This window comes from Eptesicus fuscus, chromosome 12 (assembly GCF_027574615.1).
Source record: "Eptesicus fuscus isolate TK198812 chromosome 12, DD_ASM_mEF_20220401, whole genome shotgun sequence".
NCBI classification, from domain to species: Eukaryota; Metazoa; Chordata; class Mammalia; order Chiroptera; family Vespertilionidae; genus Eptesicus; species Eptesicus fuscus.
Genome location: NC_072484.1, coordinates 63,312,617 through 63,334,648, shown reverse-complemented (window position 1 = coordinate 63,334,648; position 22,032 = coordinate 63,312,617). Strand labels below are relative to the sequence as shown.

At 42.9% G+C, this 22,032-nt stretch overlaps 1 protein-coding gene across 5 annotated transcripts in view; it reads left to right on the top strand.

Moving 5' to 3' along the window:
- Window positions 1–3,162: 3,162 nt before the first annotated feature.
- Window positions 3,163–22,032, top strand: part of PTPN2 (protein tyrosine phosphatase non-receptor type 2) — a 65,931-nt gene continuing 47,061 nt past the window's right edge. For 3 of the 5 annotated variants that reach the window (XM_054723767.1, XM_054723766.1, XM_054723765.1), the window contains exons 1-2: window positions 3,588–3,737; window positions 20,408–20,498. In XM_054723767.1, the coding sequence (XP_054579742.1) occupies window positions 3,627–3,737; window positions 20,408–20,498 (202 nt within the window). In that variant the 5' untranslated portion in view covers window positions 3,588–3,626. Of the gene's footprint in view, window positions 3,418–3,587; window positions 3,738–20,407; window positions 20,499–22,032 lie in introns of those variants that run through there. The other 2 variants (XM_008159608.3, XM_008159601.3) reach the window with 1 other exon arrangement.

Here is a 22,032-nt window from a genome sequence, read left to right as displayed (position 1 = left end):
CATTTATTTGGTTAACCACAGAGGTAGAAAAAGTAATTCCTAGAAGAAATGGGCTTAACAAACACGTTATAGGGGTTAAGGAAGATAAAGGAAGGACTCTAGGAGTTAGGGAGTGAGGAAGCTAATGGTAACGTGCCTGGGGGTGGGGAGGAGAAAGGGGAAGGGAATGGCCCGGGGTCCAAGGTTCTAAGGATTTTAAGGTGGAGATTTTAGGTGAGGTCTCAAGAGAACATCTCAGTAGAATATTCAGTAACTTTCCAAGTGTGTCCATTCAGGATCTAGGTCTCCACTGATTGATTCGTGGGCACCAGGGCAGGGGGTTCTTATTCAATGCAGCTTGTCCTGAGGTCAGCTGTGGCTGGTTTTGTTGCTCTTCTGGGCCTAGAGCTGAAATACAACTGAGGTCTAAACGTTATCTCTAGGGAGGAAAGGTCAGGGCGGGGTCCAAACCCCATGACCATCGATATGCTAGGGGAGGAAAGGTCACCTTGGAGGCAAGGTTCCACCCTACATTTTGTCCTTTTTGGGGGATAACTGACAGTCCTATTTTATTTTATCTTTTTTATAATATATATATTTTTATTGATTTCAAAGAGGAAGGGAGAGGATGAGAGAGACAGAAACATCGATGAGGGGGAATCATTGATTGGCCGCCTCCTGCACGCCCCCTACTGGGGACCGACCCTGCAACCCAGGCATGTGCTCTTGACCAGAATCGAACCCAGGACCCTTGAGTTCGAAGGCCAACGCTCTATACACTGAGCCAAACCAGCTAGGGCTTATTTTATCTTTAAATATATATATATATATATTTATTTCAGAGAGGAAGAGAGATAGAAACATCAATGAAGAGAGAGAATCATTGATTGGCTGCCTCCTGCACACTCCCACTGGGGACTGAGCCCCCAACCCTGGCATGTGCCCTTGACCAGAATCGAACCCAAGACACTTCAGTCCGAAGGCCAATGTTCTATCCACTGAGCCAAACCGGCTAGGGCCGTGGTCGGCAAACAGGTTCGAGAGCCACATGCAGCTCTTTGGCCCCTTGAGTGTGGCTCTTCCACAAAATACCACGGCCTGGGCGAGTCTATTTTGAAGAAGTGGCGTTAGAAGAAGTTTAAGTTTAAAAAATTTGACTCTCAAAAGAAATTTCAATCATTGTACTGTTGATATTTGGCTCTGTTGACTAATGAGTTTGCCGACCACTGGGCTAGGGTTACATTTTGTCCTTTGCTAGGCACCTAAGGCTTTTCAGCCTGATGACCTTCAGTAGCTAGCCCATCGTCCTTGCTCTGCTCATGTCTAACTGCCTACCACAGACCCCACAATCTTGGCATATCAGGACACCGCTCTAACCAACTGAGCTACCTGCCAGGGTGAGATTTGGCTTGTTAAAAAATAAAATTTATCAAACAAAATTCAACAGAGAACAAGTTGTTGGTTGCCAGATGGGAGGAGGTGGTGAGGGGATGGGTGAAAAAGGTGAAGGGATTAAGAAGTACAAATTGGTAGTAACAAAATAGTCATGAGGATGTGAAACACAGCCTAGGCAGTGATGGCGAACCTATGACACACGTGTCAGCACTGACACGCGTAGCCATTTCTGATGACACGCGGCCGCATGCCGAGGATGAAACATTTGCTGCTCCTGAGGATGAAACATTTGTGACTAGAATCTTGGAGTTAGTTTTTTCCTCAAAGTGACACACTACCCGAGTTATGCTCAGTTTTTTGGCGAAGTTTGACACACCAAGCTCAAAAGGTTGCCCATCACTAGCCTAGGGAATATAGTCAATAATGCAGTAACTATGTATGGTGTCAGCTGGGTAGGAGATTTATCAGGGGGGAGGGGGGGTCTCTTTGTAAAGTATATGACTGTCTAATCACTATGCTGTACAACTGAAACTGAAACAAAATAATATTGAATGTAAACTGTAATTGAAAAATAAATTTCAACAAAATTGTATCACTTGTGCCAAAACCCAGAATACCAAATCCAGATTTAATACCTTACCTAATTGCTGTCTCAACCTCTACCAGAAACATAATCAACATTTCTGGAATATTTCTGATCAGTATCAATGAGATAATCTGTCAAGTGGGCCCTCTCTGAACACCCCACCCGCACTTCCAAAGAAGATCGGATCTGCATGATAAAAACCCTTGCCATCTTCCTTACCTCCAGAAAAAGAAGTCCTGGTGTGAAGATAATCCTTTCCTTTCTTTGTTAATAGGTCCCTTGCCCCACTTCCCTTTCTAACCCGCCCTCCCCGCCCCCCCCCCCCCTCCCCCGCCCAACCCTCCATTTTGTACCTACCTCTCAGACCGCCCTTCTAATTGCTAGATGGGATGATGCCCAATTCATTGTTTAATAAAGCCTATTTAGCCTGGCTGGTGTAGCTCAGTGGTTGAGCATCAGTTTATGAACCATGTCACCGGTACGATTCCCAATCAGGGCACATGCCCCCCCCACCCCCACCCCACGAGGCCTCAATCCCCAGTGGGGCGTGCAGGATGTTTCTCATCATTGATGTTTCTCTCTCCCTCTCTGAAATCAGTAAAAACATTTTTTTAAAAAGCCAACTTAGATTTTCAAATTTACTTAGCTGAATTTTTTAAAACAAACGTCACATTTCTTAGGGAGACAAAATAAATTATAACCATATGAGTTTACCTACAGGTAACACTAATTTTTAAATTGCATAACACAATCTGTATTCTCCCTAATTCCAAGAGATGTGGCCACTCCTTGAGCGATAGTGATTTGTCATAATACCCTGAAGCATTAGTAACAGAGCTGGCATCAGGGCTGATTAATGTTCTCCAGGAGGGCTGAGGAATTCCTTTCCAAAGTTGGACACAAGCCTCTAGACTGATCTAGATGATGTTTAAAATAAAGCAACGGGAAAGCACGAACGCAGGGGTGTTAAGGCACTTCCTTGGCCTGCTCCATTCACGCGAACCTCCCGGTACTACACCTCCCTCCTGGGGTCACTTCTAGCGAGTCCAGGGTGCGGGCCTCCCCCAAGGACCCGGGACAGCAACCTCTGGGTGGGTCCCCTTGGCTCCTCCCCTCTTCACCTAGCACACCGCCCCCCCCAGGACCACGCCTCCCCTATGAGTACCAGGAGTCCCGCCCCGGAGCCGCCAGACTCAGCGACGCGATACTCAGCGCGCTGACGTCTGACGCTCCAGGTACTTTCCCCGCAGCCGGTCCGGCTTGGCGTGGGGGCGGGGCGGAGCGAGGAGCGCGCATGCGCCACAGCGCCAGCACTCTCCCCGGATCGTGCGGGGGCCTGAGCCTCTCCGCCGGCACAGCTCCACTCGCGCTAGCTCGCTCCAGCGGCCATGTCTGCCACCATCGAGCGAGAGTTTGAGGAGTTGGATGCTCAAAACCGTTGGCAGCAGCTGTACTTGGTGAGTCAATGGCTCGCGCAGCAGGCGCGGTACTCCTCCGCGGACCCAGGCTCGCGCCCGCCGGCTCCCTCCCGCGTCCCCCGCCTCCCGCTCAGGGCGGAAGTGGTGGCGCGCGGGCCGCGTCAGGGCTGCGCCTGCGCCGACCGATTCTCGGTTCCCTTTTGAAAAAAAAAAGACTTTAATGAGGTGTGTGTTGGGGAGGGCGGGGGATGTTTCTCGGAAGCGCAAGCGCGGAGTTAATTCTGGAAGGCGGCACTACAGCGGCGTCTTGTGGCGCGCGCGGGTGTGCCGCTCGGCCCCGGGGCCGGGTGGGGATGAGGGTAACCGCAGGGCCGGTGGGGATTTGGTCTGGGCCGGCGGTCCGAGAGGCTGCCGTAACTGTGGGAAGGGCCGGGATGGGGCGGGGGGTGGGGGTGAGGAGAGACCACCGGGCTCTGGGCGCTCCCGGCCGGGAGCTGACGCTGCTTCGGTTTCGGATTGGGCTTCGCCATCCCTTGCCCGGCCCCGTGCCTGGTTCTGTTCCCAGTTACCTTTTCCGCGGGCCGGGTGTTGCGTGGCCGCGCGGGCAGAGGCCGGCCGGGACACCCATTTTCTTGCCGAGGTGGTGGTGTGCGTGGTACCTGGGCCTCTCGAAATGGGAGTGACTAAACCGTGGTGGGGGCGAGCGCTCCGGGCGGTCAGCAGTCTTCGTTTTCTCCGAGAGCCCATTACCTCGGCGTGTGGATCGACCTCCACGGAGGTTCCCGGAATGAGACGAGGCTTTGGTTGTATTACATGATAAGGATGTCCTCCTCTTTTCAGTTTTCTTTACTGAGGCACACTTTACATTAACAGTAAAATCTTATGTATGTGGTTGAGCTTGTTTCATAAATGTATACGCCTGTGCAAGCACCACTCAAGTCAAAATAACCTTTCAAAAAAAAATAATAATAAATGACCTTTCCATCACCCCAGAAGGAACTGTCATGGCCCTACTCCACCCCATAGGCTACCACGATTTTGATTTCTTAGTATCATAGGATGGTCTTGCCTGTTCTGGAACTCATGTAAATGGACTCATGTAGTTGAACTCGTGACTAGCTTCTTTAGCTCAACTAGAGAACCTTTTAATTCAAATATAAATTTATTTTATTTCTTTTAAAATGACCTAATTGCCTGTTCTCATCTGTTTAATTATTAGCATATAATTCCCAAGATTGAATTGAGTGTGAGTTAAATGCTGTTCCTACTGGTTTGTTCACTCTGTGTGCAGTAAAAGAAGAAAAGCTTTCCTGTAAATCTTGATGGTCTTGGGTTTTTCCCCATTCCATTTAATTAGATGACAGTAAAAAATGTTTTCTTTGTCATTATGTTCAGAATGTAACATTTTTCTCTTGAACACAATAGCGGGAAGTGTAATATTTTAATTCACATGGGTATAGAATATGTTAAGATAGGGCAGTAACTTTAAAGGACTTTTCCAAATATAGAAAATTTTAAATGCAAATTCTGGTAGGAATCCGTGAGAGCCTGCCAGCTGTGTCTTTTCCAGTTACATTTGTTTCAGCAGAGACTGCTGTCTCCAAGTTGCTAGTCATATATCAAAGTACAGATTTGAGAAGAGAAAGGTGAATGTGACAAGTTAATTCAACTTAACATTTTGGTTGAGCAGTTTGATATGTATACACATGCTGTGAAAATTATAATCCCTCTTATCAGAAAAATGCACTAAAAATTTCACATTTAGTTTTAAGGAGTTCAGGAAGCCCTTCTATGCGACCCTGCTAGCGGTTGAGAACCGCTGCTGTAGAGCCGAAGACCATCGGAAAACACAGATATTTACATTACGACTCATTAACAGTAGCAAAATTACAGTTATGAAGTAGCAACGAAAATAATTTTATGGTTGGGGGTCACCACAACATGAGGAACTGCATGAAAGGGTCGTGGCGTTAGAAAGGTTGAGAACCACTGGCTTAGAGGAACAAATCAAGGCAGCCTTCTGCTGGGGGTGGTGCTGGCCCTTGGGAGAGGAGCGAACTGCTTGCCTTCTAGCTTGGTAGCACACTGTCAGAGGCCCTGACAGGAGGCTCTGAAAGGGTCGCACCAAATGTCCCATGTCCCAGAGGACGTGTGCTTGGGAAGCCAGTGCCAGCAAAAGGAACAGATCCAGGCAGTCCTCCATTGGGAATGGCACAGGACCTCCGGAGGGGTGCAGGTGCATGCCTCCTAGCTCTGTAGTTGCCCGCTGCCTGAAACCCTGACAAAGGAGTCTTCTGTTGGGGGTGGTGCCTGCCTACCCTGTGATCTGGGGGAAAGATTGGCCCTTGTTCCCACACCACTCTGTTCAGTGATCCTCTGAGAGTCTGTCTATAGTTGCTTCAGTAAAAGAGCACACCTCAGGTACCTATTGGGTGCAGCCAACAGTCCTTTATTCCTAACTTGAGCTTGGCAGGTTGGTGTCGCCGTATTTGGAGGACGGGGCTAGTGCACTTTCTCCAGCTGACCTCAGTAGCTGACCTCCCAGGTCTCTGGAACTATGCCATCCAGATCTTCTCTTTATGGCTTCCATATGCCCTGAGCCTCCTTCCCTCTGTTAGAGCTCTGGGTGAGTTCCCAAGAGCAAGCTCCTGTGCATTGGCCCTTTAGGAGAGCACCGGGGATTCTAACAGACTCCCTCCTCTTTCCAGCGAACAAAGTTCCCACTTATTTTTGCTACCAGATGCTATGCAGCCTCCTCTTTGATTTTATAAATCAAAGCTATCTTATTCTAAACTACTTCCCTTGCAATGTCGACTACATTTTCTCCTACTATTGTCTAGTCTTAGTGTTCAGTGCTTTTACATGGTTACGCAGTCTCCAGTATCAAACGCCTTGACTTTCCTTGAAAATTGTCTGCTTTCTCACACCTTGGGAATCTACACATGCTGTAAATGTTCTGTGCCTATTTTATCTATTTGAGAAACATTTTCAAGACCAGGGGAGAAGGGTAAAAAACAAAACAGAACTATAGTCTCCTTAGGCAAAGTTATATGCTCCTCCTCCTCTGATTCCTGAGCCCTCTATATTTTATTAGAGAATTAGTCACTTAATTCAAGTGACTAATTCTCTAAAAAACAAGTTAAAATAAATTGTTTTATTATAACAGTCTATTTGTTTATCCTTGAGGGTTGCCTCATTTTTCTTTGTTTCCCCACTATCTGACATGTTAGATACTTAAGTATTCACTAAATAAAAGAATAGTGCTCTCCTTTAGAAGTATTAGCACTTGGTTTATTCCAGCTCCCTCATTCACATCTAAGGAGACACCAATTCAGAATAAGGTTGTGACTTACATAAAGTTATATATATAAGTGACACAGCTTCGACCCAAATCTAGTCTTTGTGATTCTCATTTCAGCATTGTTCTAATTTGCCAGTGTGACACCATCTACACTGCTTTCTTCTTATGGTCTAGTTGAGATTAATGGCACTGAGGGAATCATTTAAATTTTTGATGGCAAGGAGTGAATGGAATGTGTTATAAAAGGCAGAGTCATTTTGGGACTGGAGGCCTTTAAAATAGTACTTGGGATCCAAGGATAATACTAGATTTCCAAGTCCCCTGAAACTGTGCTGAAGTGTGTGTGTGTTGCTTGGTTATTTAGTTTCTATGTGATTCCATAGCTTTTGTCAGATTCTTTTTTTTTATTTTATTATATTTTATTGATTTTTTACAGAGAGGAAGAGAGAGGGATAGAGAGTTAGAAACATCGATGAGAGAGAAACATCGATCAGCTGCCTCTTGCACACCCCCTACTGGGGATGTGCCCGCAACCAAGGTACATGCCCTTGACCGGAATCGAACCTGGGACCCTTGAGTCCGCAGGCCGATGCTCTATCCACTGAGCCAAACCGGTTTCGGCTTTTGTCAGATTCTTAAATCTCTGTGACTTTTCAAAAGATAAGGACCACTGCTTAAGGGAAAGGAGCCTTGGGAATGGTGCCCCAATAGAGACTACATGACTAAAAATCATATTATTCTGCCTTTGACATACATTCCAGTAGGTTAATGGTACTTATAATTAAGAAAATCCAGATAGTTACATTAGTGCCCTAGTCTTTCTGGCTTGCCTCTTGTTTAATATCTTGATTTTAACAGAATCTTCAACAAACTTTTTTTTTTTTTGCTTCTCCCAGATCATTATTGTCCACAGAATTCCCTGTTTGCAGTTGGAGAATTATTGTCTTGCAGTCTCCTGCTGTCCTGTCTCTCTGCCTGTTCCCTTTGTTCTCTTACTCTGCTCATTCTCTTCTAGAAAGTAAACTAGCAATATGGACAGATAAGATCTAGAAAAGCAAGATTATAATTAACATAAGTGGGCTCTTCACTTTATCAAATAAGTATACATATGATTTGTTTCCCCTGGAAATTCCTGTCTAGATTCTCTATGCTCTGATCCCTGTGGTAGTTCCACTGAATGCTCCATTAAAGTCGTTATTTCTTTTTAGTGAGCTATTAGGGGCAGAGAATATTTAAACCAACTAGTAAATTAGGACTTTTGATAATACCCTCCATTACTTTGGATAATAGTGACTAGCCATATGCTAAGTCAGTTTAGCATAGAAGAGTTAAAACATAGTAGCTGACAGCTGAGAAAGACATACAATTCAGCAAACTAATTTTGAAGATTATAACTTCAGATTCTACTGATTTGAGTAAAATACTAAACTTTTCTGTTCCATTGTTACTTGGAATGATGTTCTATCTTGTCAGGCATTGTGCGAAATTGCCATTAAGAATGAATATAGTGCTGCCCTAGCTGATTTGGCTCAGTGGATAGAGCCGTCAGCCTGTGGACTGAAGGGTCCCAGGTACCATTCCGGTTAAGGGCAAGTACCTTGGTTGCGGCCACATCCCCAGTGGGGAGTGTGCGGGAGGCAGCTGATCGATGTTTCTCTCTCATCGATGTTTCTAACTCTCTATCCCTCTCCCTTTCTCTCTGTAAAAAATCAATAAAGTATATTGTCCCGGCCAGCGGGGTCTTCTAACGGGGGTACCGAGGCGGCGCACCTAAGAGAATGAGAGACAGACAAGGGACGCAAAGAATGGAGGCAAGACAAAGGGGTTTCTGATCAAGCCTCGAAATTGTATTTTTTACAGCGTTCCTTATATGTGGTTTCTAGAAGGGGAGATGCCTAGGAGGGGTGGGGGCTGACTTAGATAATCGGCTAAAGTCGTAAATGGTGCTGGGCGGTTGAAGGGCGGCTACAGAAGGAATGCTTTGTCCTCAGGCAAGAGGAAGTGGGCCTAGTTTCAGTAACTTACTGAAGGTCAGAGTTAATCCTTTGACCAACTCTTGGCTCCTGACAGTATATTAAAAAAAAGAATGAATATAGTGCTATTTCATTTTTTGTAGTGCTATTTTAAATGTATTTAATATAGTGTTAATGTTCTATTTATGGTAGAGTAATAGTAATGGTTGTAGATTGTAAATACCTTTTGAGACCTTTAAAATGAAACCTGTGAAAGAGAGAAATGTCCATTTATATAAAATCCTCCAAAATTTACCATGTGACTTTAGGGGTTTTATAGGCCCCCTAAAGACTGTTTGAGGTTGATGACCTACAGAAAGAAGGTCAAGAAACTGATTTAAGATTAGATACTTTTATCTGTGGATTTCTGTTATCTTTTCAAATGTGATAGTTTCATGTCTTCTAATTCTTTAACAATCCAGTATATCTGATTTAATATACTCTTCATTCTATCAGTTTCATTTGGTTCATGTCACTCATATGTAACTTTAATTCAAACTGCTTTCATTCCTCTGCAGAAAAATCTCAAACTGAATTATTTTATTTCTTCTTTCACTGTATTTGAACAGTTTTATACTCTGAAAGCTATCAATTCCTCTTAACAGTTTACTTAATCATACTTCTAGGAATTCTTAAGTGGGTTGGAGTAAGGTCATATGGCTCCTAGAGTGTGTGCCACACTGTTCCTAGTTAAGGGCTGGGGTAACCTTAGAAAATTGTAGTCACTCCATGACGATAGGAATTGCTTCTGTGATATTTATGTTTTAACCAGTGAAGTTACTAAACAGGTTCACATTTCAAATCGGAAAGTTTTTATTTTTTAAATCTCTACTGCTGTAACTTAATTTCCATCATTGTTAGGGTGAAATAGTTATTTCATAATATTTTATTAAATAATATTTTTGCACTTGGTACATATCTTTGTTCTATATAGTGCACAAAACTTTATGTCCTTGTACTGTGGAGTGTTCTGCCTTGAACTGTTGTGGTGGAACAACAAATAAGAATTAGGGCCCTAACTGGTTTGGCTCAGTGGATAGAGTGTCGGCCTACGGACTCAAGGGTCCCAGGTTCAATTCTGGTCAGGGGCATGTACCTTGGTTGCGGGCACATACCCAGTGGGGAGTGTGCAGGAGGCAGCTGATCGATGTTTCTCTCTCATTGATGTTTCTAACTCTCTATCCCTCTCCCTTCCTCTCTGTAAAAAGTCAATAAAATATACTTTAAAAAAAAAAGACTTAAAAAAAAAAAGAATTAGGAAATTGGAAAAGAGTAATCTATTAATTTTTAATAAGAAAAAACTAGGACTTTAAGATAATCCCAAATCAATAGATTTTTCTATTTATGGGAGAACATAACCTAATTTTTTTATATATATATTTAAGGTCCCTAAGTGAATCCTGCATTATGTGATAGTTAAGCATTCACTTTTTTTTTATGATTATTCCTTTATTTTTATTTATTAATTTCCAAGAGAGAGAGAAACATCATGAGAAACATCGAATTGTTTGCTTCTTGAATGCACTGCAACCAGATTGAACCCACAATCTGGGTATGTGCCCTGACTGGGAATCAAACTGGCTACCTTTTGGTGCACTGGACAATGCTCCAACCAACAGCCACACCACCCAGGGCATTGTTCACTTTCTTTTATTAGTCAAATGTTTGTGCATATACTCTGTCTAAATATATTGTGAAGGGACAATCAAATATGAAGCTAAATATCCTGCATTTTTCAAAAACTATTATTTTAGACTAGAGGCCCAATGGACGAAATTCGTGCAAGGGGCTCGGCCCTCACAGCCAGGGCAGCTGCCTTGGCTCGAAGCCCCAGCTTCATCCGGAAGGACGTCTGGAAGGTCGTTTGGCTGTCGGGTCTAATTAGCATATTACCCTTTTATTATTATAGACTAGAGGCCTGTTGCACGAAATTCGGAGGTGGAGGTTGTGTCCCTTAGCCCAGCCTGCACCCTCTCTAATCTGGGCTCTCTCTCACAATCCAGGACTGCTGGCTCCCAACTGCTCGCCTGCCTGCCTTCCTGATTGCCCCTAAGCGCTTCTGCCTGCCAGCCTGATCACCCCCTAAACCTCCCCTGCAGGCCTGGTCCCCCCCAACTGCCCTCCCCTGCAGGCCTGGTCCCCCGCAACTGCTCTCCCCTGCAGGCCTGGGTCTCTCGCAACTGCCCTTCCCTGCAGGCCCGGTCACCCCCCACTTCCCTCCTCTGCCGGCCTGGTCACCCCTAACTGCCCTCCCCTTCAGGCTTGATCACCCCCAAATGCCCTCCCTTTCAGGCCTGGTCCCTCCCAACTGCCCTCCCCTGTTGGCCATCTTGTGGTGGCCATCTTGTGTCCACATGGGGGCAGCTATCTTTGACTACATGGGGGCAGCCATCTTGTGTGTTGGAGTGATGGTCAATTTGCATATTACTATTTTATTAGATAGGATAGAGGCCTGGTGCACGGGTGGGGGCTGGCTGGTTTGCCCTGAAGGGTGTCCCAGATCAGGGTGGGGGTTCCCTTGGTGCGTGGGGCAGCCTGGGCGAGGGGCCTGTGGTAGTTTGCAGACTGGCCACGCCCCCTGGTGACCCAAGCATAGGCTGGAAGCAGGTATCTGGGATTTATTTATCTTCTATAATTGAAACTTTGTAGTCTTGAGTGGAGGCCAGGGTGGGAAGCTTGGCTTCCTCCATTGCTGGGGAAACCCAAGCCTCCTGCTTGCTCCATGGCTGCAGCCATCTTGGTTGGGTTAATTTGCATACTCGCTCCTGATTGGCTGGTGGGTATGGCTTGTGGGCGTAGCAGAGGTAACGGTCAAATTGCATGTTTCTCTTTTTTCAAAAAAATATATTTTATTGATTTTTTACAGAGAGGAAGAGAGAGGGATAGAGAGTTAGAAACATCGATGAGAGAGAAACATCGATCAGCTGCCTCCTGCACATCCCCCCACTGGGGATGTGCCCGCAACCAATGTACATGCCCTTGACCGGAATCGAACCTGGGATCTTTCAGTCCGCAGACCGACGCTCTATCCACTGAGCCAAACCGGTTTCGGCGGATTCTTATTATTCAAGAACACTGTTAGAGGGAGCGTAGCCAATGAGCCTTCAGAAAAGGTGTTTCCTCTGCAGCTCATGCACAGAGGACCCCCTGCATTGTGTCCGCAGGGCTTCTGTCCACTGGGCTTTTGTCTGCTGGACCGGAGGCATGTCCCAAGTCGCGCAGCATCCCTCCCCGGCCCAGTGTCTGTCCGCTTGGCGTGTCCCAAGTCTCGCTGCATTGGCTCAGAGCTCACCCCTGGCCCACCGCCTGCTTTTTGTCAGCTGGGCTTCTGTCTGCTGGGCCGGGGGCGTGTCCCAAGCCGCGCAGTGCCGGCTCTGAGCAGCCCCGGCTCTGAGCAGCCCCGGCCCAGTGTCTGTCCGCTTGACGTGTCCCAAGTCGCGCTGCGGCAGCTCAGAGCTCACCCCCGGCCCACCTCCCACTTTCTGTCAGCTGGGCATCTGTCTGCTGGGCCGGGGGCGTGTCCCAAGCCGAACAGGCGGCGGCTCTGAGCACGCCCCCCGGCCCAGCGTCTGTCCATTTGGCGTGTCCCAAGTTGCGCTGCGGCGGCTCAGAGCTCACCCCCGGCCCACCTCCCGCTTTCTGTCAGCTGGGCTTCTGTCTGCTGGGCCGGAAGCGTGTCCCAAGCTGCGCAGGCGGCGGCTCTGAGCACGCACCCCCCCCCCCGGCCCAGCAGCCCAGCGTTCTGTCTGCAGCCCTTCCTCCCTCTGCGGACTGTGAGTGGGACTCTAGCGCCCCACCCTGGTGCTATGGGGGCCGCCATCTTTGTAGCGGAGGTATGGTCAATTTGCATATTACTCTTTTATTAGATAGGATTAGTGTAGATTGTTCAGGCTTAGTTATGGCCTTTCACTGGTTGGGAAATAAGATTCTTGATGGAATAAGTTCCTTTCTTTGAGGAAGAGAGTTTAACAAGAATAAAATACTAATCTTGATTGAACTCCTATTTTGTATTAGGCACATGCTATATACTTTATGTGGACTATCTAAGAGGTGGCTACAAATGAGAACATTGAGACTCAATTTTTCAAATTTATACTGCAGTCAAGTGCTTATGTCTAGGTAGGAATCCAGTACTTTATTTTAGAGCCTGTTCTTGTTGTTGTTTTATTCTCACCTAAGGATATTCTTTTTATTGTTTTTGAGAGAGAGAGAGAGAAAACATTGATATGAGAGAGAAACATCAATCTGCTGCCTCCTTGCACGCACCCTGATGGGATCAAACCCACAACCTAGATATGTGCCTTAACCAGGAATTGAACCCCCAACATTTTGGTGTGCGGATCGATGCTCCAACCAATTGAGCAACCCAGTCAGGGCAAACTTTAGAGTCTGTGTTTTGAGAAATAAATATGTAAATAATTTTGTTAGGATTATATGAACCTGGCAAAAATGAAAACAGTACAGAAGGGTATGTAGTGGAAAAGTAAGTCACCGTCTCTGTTCTCCCTAGTTCCTTTTCTACAGGCAATCACTATAACCAGTTTTCTTGTGTGTCTTCCCAGAGATACTTTATACACATATAAGCTGTCCCCTGCTTGTCTCTCTTTATCCTCCCTTTACTTAGCCTGGCCCTTGTTTTGCACCTTGTGTTCATTTTAACAGTTAAATAGAATTCATTATTAAACCACTCGTTATAATGGATATGTAGGTTATTTTTATATATCCATTAGCTATTATAAACAATGCTGTAATGAATAACCTTCCAAAGAAGTTGTAATGTACATATACTTCCATTAGTAGTTTAAGAAAGTGCCTGTTTCCCTATTCCTCCATCTACTCAGTTATATTATCAAACTTTTTTTATTGATTTGAGAGATAGAGAAACAAACATCAATTTGTTGTTTCACTTATTTATGCATTCTTTAGTTGATTCTTGTGCCTGACTGGGATGTGAACCTTGTCGTATGGGGACAATGCTCTAACCAACTGATCTACCCAGCCTGGGGTCAAACTTTCTAAAAAATTTTTTTGGTTAATCCTCATCCGAGGATATTTTTCTTTTTTCTTTTTTAGTAGCTGAAGGCCTTTTAGTTTTTATTATCTAAAGTTTTACATATATCTCCTTTTCCCCCAATTGACCCCTCCCCCAGCCATTCCCACCCTGGGCAAGCCCCCACCGCCCCAGTGTCTGTGTCCATTGGTTATGCTAATATGCATGCATACAAATCCTTTGGTTGCTCTTTAACTCCCCACACCCTGCTCCCCTACCATTTGTCTCTAGATCAATCTATTCTTGTTCATTCCATTGGTTTTTAGGGAGAGTGGAAGAGAGAGGGAAAGCCAGAGAGAAACATCGATGTGAGATAAACAAATCGGTTGGTTGCCTCCTGCATGAGCCCTGACCAGGGTTCGGGCCGGGGAGGAGCCTACAACCAAGATACATGCTGGAATTGAACCTGGGACCCTTTGGTCCACAGGACGGTGCTCTATCCACTGAGCCAAACCAGCTAGGACAGGGCTCAAACTTTTTATCTTTATCTAATAGACCAAAAATGGTCTTACTGTGGTTATAATTTGCAATTCACATGAGTGAAGTTGAACAGCTTCTCTTATTTTTAAAAGCCATTTGTATTTTTTCTCTCCTTTTGATATGTAGAAGCTCTTTACATATTAAGGAAGTTAGGCCTTTGTCATATACTGCAAATATTTTTTAAACTTATTGATTATCTTTTGACCTTGTTTATGGTATTTTTTTTAATGAAGAAAATTTAAAATTTTATGAAATCATATTTATCAGCCTTTTCTGTTTTTTTTGTGCCATGACTTACAAAGCCCTCTCTATTCTATCATTACAACAACTAGTGGCCCGGTGCACAAAATCATGCACATTGAAAGGAAATTAATGAGAAGAAATATTTAAATATCTCTATTCACCCATTTTTTTAATAATAGAAGTGTCAACCAAATTTCATGATCGACAATGACAGATTGAAACACACATGTGTGATTGGCGCCAGCAAGAGCTTTATATATAGATAGATAAACTTGCTTAATTAGAGCTGCTTTCTGATTTAGCTAAACTTTTTCCAGCCCAGTGAAGCACCCCAACTTCTCTTTCAGGTAATTGTCAGCAACACAGCAGTAAGTATCAACATGAAGCAGATTATTATTGTAGATCACGCAGGGAGAACCAAGGGTAAAATATTTAACTGCAGCAGAGTTTGACTATATTCTGAGCAGTAAGAAATCCTGAAGTAATTTTCAAGGTCCATAATTTCTTACTTCTTTTCAGTTGGGTCAAGTTTCTAAACTTTTTAAATCTCCGTTTTCTGGCTAATGAAAAGAAAATAGAATTCCACTAAGTCTCCTATCTAGGTACTCTAGGACTTCTGTGAGGATCAAATGAGATGAGGCACAGGAAAACACTTCACAGACATTTGGTTAAAGTGTAAAATGTTTTCACCTGGCTATAAAGCAAGTCATGTTCCTGGGGTGAAGAAACTCCAAGGGAGGCTAGTCGCTAGGGAGAGGAAGCCAGGTGTTGCTATGTGATGTCATTACCTGGTGCCCACAGCCACCATTTCCGGGCTGGGCTGGGTTGTGCATTGCATTTTGTGCCATGGGGTCTTGGGAGAGTCAGCTGCAGTTTGGTGGGTTGTTGCTCCAGGGTGGTGGTGGGACCTGTGTCCCACTTGGCGGAAGCCGAATGTTGCTTTGTGGGCGCCAGGTCTGCAGTGCTGTTTCTCTGTAAATGGCCAGTGTGCATTACGGCAGCTCCTGCGTTCAGCGTCTGCCCCCTGGTGGTCAGCACACATCAAAGCGATCCGTCATTCCGCTTTTGGTCGATTTGCATATTAAGCTTTTATTATATAGGATTTTTCTCCAGTGTTTTCTTATACAATTTTGTGGTTTAATTTTTTTTATGTTGAAATCATTGTTCAAAAAGGACTTTTTTTTTTTTTTTTTTTTGGTATAAAGAATGAGGTAGACATTCAATTAATTTTTTGTGGTAAAATATATATAACAAAGCCTGACATTTTTAAGAGTATAGGCCAAATACAATGTTGGGCAACCATTCCCACTATTTCCAAAATCCTTTCAGCACCCCAAACAGACACACTGTGCCCATTAAGCAATAACTCCCTATTTCTCCCACCCCAAACCTCGACTTGAACCAATATATCTTATGAATTTGCCTGTTCCAGGTACTTCATACAAGTAGAATTAAACAATATTTGTCCCTTTGTGTCTGGCTTATTTCACTTACCATAATGTTGTCAAGGTTGAACCATGTTGTAGCCTATATCAATCAAGTTCATTCCTATTTATGGCTAATATTGTTTTGGTACATATGTACCACACACATTTTGTTTATCTATTGATCTGTTAGCGGACCTGGGTTATTTCCGCCTTCTGGCTATTGTGAATAGTGCTGCTCCTGTGAACACGATGTGCAAATACCTATTGGAGTTCCTGTTTTAATTCTTTTATATTTGGATCTAGAAGGGGAATTGCTGGATAATATGGTAATTCTGGGTGTAGCTTTTTGAGGAACTGCTTAATAGTGGCTGCAACATTTTACATTCCAACCAGCAATGTGTAAGGATTCCTATTTCTTCACATCCTCACTAACATTTGTTACTTTCCATTTTTAAAATTATAGTCATGTTAGTAGGTATGAATTGGTCTCTCATTGTGGTTTAGATTTGCATTTCCCTAATGACTAAGGATGTTGAGCATCTTTTTCATGTGCTTATTGACCATTTGTATATCTTTGCAGAAATGTCTGTTCAAGTCATTTGCCTTTTTTTTTTCTTCATTTAAGACTTTTATTTTTTTAGAGCAGTTACAGGTTCACAGCAAAATTGAGGGGAAGATACAAAGATTTCCCTGCCTCTACACATGCATAACCTCCCCCATTATCAGAATCCTCTACCAGAGTGGTACATTTGTTAAAATTGATGAGCCTACATTGACACGTTATAATCATTCAAAGTACATAGTTTACCTTAGGGTTCTCTCTTGGTGGCATACATTCTGTAGGTTCGGACATTGTACACATATCCAGCATTATGGCATCAACAGAGTATTTTCACTGCCCTAAAAATCCTCTGTAATCTGCCTATTCATTCCTCCCTCCCACCCCCAAATCCTGGCAACTGATCTTTTAATTGTCTTCATATATTTGCCTTTTCCAGAATGTCATATAGTTGGAATCATACAGTATGTAGCATTTTCACATTGGTTTATTTTACTTAGTAATACGCATTTAAGGTTCTTTAATATCTGCATGGCTTATTTCTTTTTAGCACTGAACAATATTTTATTGTCTGCATGTACCACAGACTATTTATCCATTTCTCTACTGAAGGGTGCCTTGGTTACTTCCAAGCTTGGGCAGTTATTAATACAGCTGCTATATACATCGTGTGCAATTTTTTGTGTGGACATAATTTTTCAGCTCGTTTGGGTAAATACCAAGGAGCACGATTGCTGGAATATATGGTAAGAGTATGTTTAGTTTTATAAGAAACCACCAAACTGTCTTCCAAAGTGGCTGTAACATTTTTTATTACCACCAGCAATGAATGAGAGTTACTAATATTCCACATTCTTGTCAGTATTGGGTGTTGTCAGTATTCTGGATTTTGGTCATTCTAATAAGTGTCTTTGCCTATTTTTTTAAAAAAAATATATTTTTATTGACTTTTTACAGAGAGGAAGGGAGAGGGATAGAGAGTTAGAAACATTGATGAGAGAGAAACATTGATCAGCTGCCTCCTGCACACCCCCCACTGGGGAATGCCTGCAACCAAAGTACATGCCCTTGACCGGAATCGAACCTGGGACCTTTCAGTCCGAAGGCCGACGTTCTATCCACTGAGCCAAACCGGTTTTGGCTTCTTTGCCTATTTTTTAATTCATTGTCCTTTTGTTTTTGAATTGTAGAAGTCCTTTATTCTGGTTATTAATCGTTTGTCAGATATATGATATGCAAATATCCCCCCCATATGTGGGTTATCTTTTCACTCTATAGGGTCATTTGATACGCAAAAATTCTTAATTTTGATGAAGTCTAATTTATTTTTCTTGTGTCACCTGCGCTTTTGGTATCATAATTTAAGAAACTATTGCTGCCCTGGCCGGTTTGGCGGAGCGAATAGAGCGTCGGCCTGAAGGATCCAGGTTTTAATTCCCGTGAAGAGCACATGCCTGGGTTGCAGGCTCCATCCCCAGTGTAGGGCGTGCAGGAGGGAGCCGATCAATGATTCTCTCTCATTGTTGATGTTCCTATCTCTCTCTCCCTTCCTCTCTGAAATCAATAAAAATTAAAAAAAAAAAAAAAAAGCAACCGTTGCCAAATCCAAGGTCATGGTCTTTTTTTGTTGTTGTTGTTGCCTGTGCTTTTAGTGTCTTAATTTGAGAAATCATTGCCAAATCCAATATCATGGAAATTTTCAAACCCTGTGTTTTCCTTTAAGAGTTTTATAGTTTCAGGTCTTATATTTAGGTCTTTGATCCATTTTTAAAATGTTTTTTTTTTTTTTAAATATATTTTATTGATTTTTTTACAGAGAGGAAGGGAGAGGAATAGAGAGTCAGAAACATCGATGAGAGAGAAACATCGATCAGCTGCCTCCTGCACACCCCCTACTGGGGATGTGCCCGCAACCAAGGCACATGCCCTTGACCGGAATCGAACCTGGGACCCCTCAGTCCGCAGGCCGACGCTCTATCCACTGAGCCAAACCGGTTTCGGCTTTGATCCATTTTTAGTTAGTTTTTATGTATGGTTTATGGTAAAGGTCCAACTTCATTCCACCAGAAACCTAAAGTAGTATTACACTTAGTGTTTCAACCTTAGAAGCAATGCATTAAAAATTGGGGGGCGGGGGGGGGGCGGAGCAGGGGTATTACTATTTGACTATAGATAGGAGATCCTAACCAGTGGAATTAGATTTAAAAAAGAAAAAAAGAAGAAACAAAAGGTATGAAGATATAAGAAATATGAAGTATAAGGAAGAGACAGAATTAATTACACTACTGATATGGAGAAATTCAGAACCAGCTACAAAGTACTAGAGAGCTCAGCAAGATTGCTGGATGTGACAGTAGCATTAAGAAGTCCACAGCAACAATTGTGAAGTGTGTGTACAGTGTGTGTGTGTCTTTTTCTGTGTGGCAAAATGCATTTTCCAAAATGGCTGTACCAACATATTTTGTATCACACGTGCTCTTTGCACAATGTGACTGAGATTCCTCCAATTGAGAGTGGATCTGTATTCCCTTCTCTTGCATTCATTGGAAGGCACAATGAATAAAAACATGAACTAAAAAGTTAACTGTTTTATAGCTGGTAGCAGTCATGGCAGGCAAGGGAACCCAGAGTAAGGATGTTCATCAAGAAATTAGTTAAATAATTTATTTGTGCTTAATTTCTAGAACTATCTGGTGTCTGACTTTTAAAATGCTTTTTTTCTCACATGTGTTAGTGTGGGGGGAAAAAAGCCCAAATTAAATGTTGCTGTTAACCTTTTGCACTCGGATGTCGAGTGTGACTCGACACGGTTAGCATTAGAATAAAGGAATTGAGAAAAAAGCAAGCGAGTGCAAAGGGTTAATGCATACTATTTTTTGGTAAGTTTCTGTTTTTACCTAAATTCTTAGAATTATCCTATATAATAAAAGGCTAATATGCAAATTGACCGAACTGCAGAATGACTGGTACCTATGACAAGCACTGACCACCAGGGATGCAGATGCTCAATGCAGGAGCTGCCCCCTGGTGGTCAGTGCGCTCCCATAGGGGGAGTGTCACTCAGCCAGAAGCCGGGCTCATGGCTGGTGAGTGCAGTGGTGGTGGCAGTAGCCTCTCCTGGCTCTGCGGAGGTGCTGATGTCTGACTGCCCACAGGGAGTAGGCCTAAGCCATTAGTAGGACATCGCTCAAGGGCTCCTGGTCTGTGAGAGGGCGCAGGCCAGGCTGAGGCCTCCCCCCACCCCCCACCCCCCATGCATGGAATTCGTGCACCGGGCTTCTAGTATTCCATATGAAAGAAAAAACCTACTGATGTTGGATACAAATATCTGTGCCTAATGCAGGCATAACCTCACAGAATTTCTTCCATAGTGGAATACAGAGAACCACGAGGGTCCTAAAATGTGCCTCCGGCCTAGTGGTTGTTGCTAATCATTTATGGCTCCAGAAATAAAATTTGAGGCTATTTCTGGACTCAAAGTAAAAGTTATATGACATGAAGATAAAAAATAGATTATAATTTTAAGATAGAAACTTTGAAATATAGTTAGATAATATTAAGAGTTTAGTCAGAAATTTGAATATGATGTAATCTTAGGTACTTCATTGCATTCTATGTGTCATAAAATGTTTAATGTTGCCTTATAGGTGTTGAATATAGCATGACAGTAAATAAATATATCAAGAGCAAAGACTTTGGTGCCTGGAGGACCTTGGTTCAGTCCTTGGGTCTGCCACTTACTAGCTTTGTGACCTTTGGTAGGTTGTTTAACCTCTCAAGTCATTCCTTGCATTGGTATTGTAAGAATTGAATGAGATAATGTATATAGTGTGTTTTGCATAGTACTTGGCATATTAGAAGTGTTCAATAAGTGTTATTTTGTCCTGGCTGGGAAAGTATCTGTTTTGCTATATAAAATTTAAGAGGAATATTAAAATATATTTTTGTTATTTTAAGGAAATTCGAAATGAGTCCCATGACTATCCTCATAGAGTGGCCAAGTTTCCAGAAAACAGAAATCGAAACAGATACAGAGATGTAAGCCCATGTAAGTACCTGTGGGTTTGTGTGCATATTTATGTTTGTTGGTTTGTTTCAGGAGGCAGGATACAGTGAAAAAGAAGGTTTGGTCAGGGTTGATAAGTATAGTAATATTAAATATATATATTTAATTTTTAGAGAGAGAGGAAGGGAGAGGGATAGAGAGAGAATAGAAACATTAATGAGAGACATCAATTGGCTGCCTACTGCACACCCCCTACTGGGAATCGAGCCTGCAACCCCAGCATGTGCGCTGACCAGGAATCAATCCGGTGACCTTGCCCTAGCCGGTTTGGCTCAGTGGATAGGGCCTTGGTCTGCGGACTGAAAGGTCCCAGGTTCGATTCTGGTCAAGGGCACATGCTCGGGTTGCAGGCTCGATCTCCAGTAGGGGGCATGCAGGAGGCAGCCGATCAATGATTCTCTTCCATCATTGATGTTTCTATCTCTCTCTCCCTCTCCCTTTCTCTCTGAAATCAATAAAAATATATTAAAAAAACAAAACAAAAACCAAAGAAAAAACAAAACCGGTGACCTCTTAGTCCTGGCTCAACACTGGACCACTGAGCCACACCGGATGGGCAGTAATTTTTTAAATATTAATATAATACACGTTCTTGTAAGGAAAATTGCCTATAATTATTTTGTCCACATAGCCACCATTATTTTGATGTATCTCCTACCAATCTTTTTTTCTTTTCATATGCCTAGTTTTTCATTCTTTAAAATAATTGTTACCTTATATGTGTGTATGTGTATATACATGTATACTTCCTTTTCATATTATTTTGTATACTTTATTGTTATTACTTTAAAATATTTATTGGTGTAGTTTCTTTCTTTCCCTCCAAACTACAAAAGTAGTCTCTATTTTCTGTGGAAAACTTTTAAAACATGGAAATATGTAAAGGGAAAAAAAACACCACAATCTAAAATAAAACCTTTTGGGTTTGCAATCTTTGGATATTTTTTCTTTGTAAATCTATACATATATTCTTTTAAATTTAAAATTAGAATCTTACACATACTAATTTGTAGCTCTTTTTCTATTTAAACATTTTCCTATCATAAACAGTCTTTTCAATGGTTCTAATAGTGGCTTTTGGTATGCCATTCTTTCACATAACACTTTCTTTATGGGTCATCATTTATATTTGATACACACGAACACACAATTTTGTGAACAGTTGTTATACCAGGGTTTTAGAATTAAAATATGCATTCAGATACTAAATATGCATCTTAATTCCTTTTACATCTGTATTTACATTCCCCTTTTCTGATATTGTTTATATACACCTTTCTCTCTCTCTCTGGCTTTTGTTTTATTTTTCTTACTCAGTCTTGCCAGAGTTTGTTACTCTTATCTAAGAACCAACTTTCTGGCCAGGCACAACTTTTCTGTTTTAATACAGACATTTAAGATAGTATATTTTCTTAGTAGTAGTTTTTTTTGGTGTTATTATTTTTTAATCCTCATTCGAGGATATTTTTTTCCATTGATCTTTAGAGAGAGAGTGGAAGGGAGGGGTGGAGGGGGA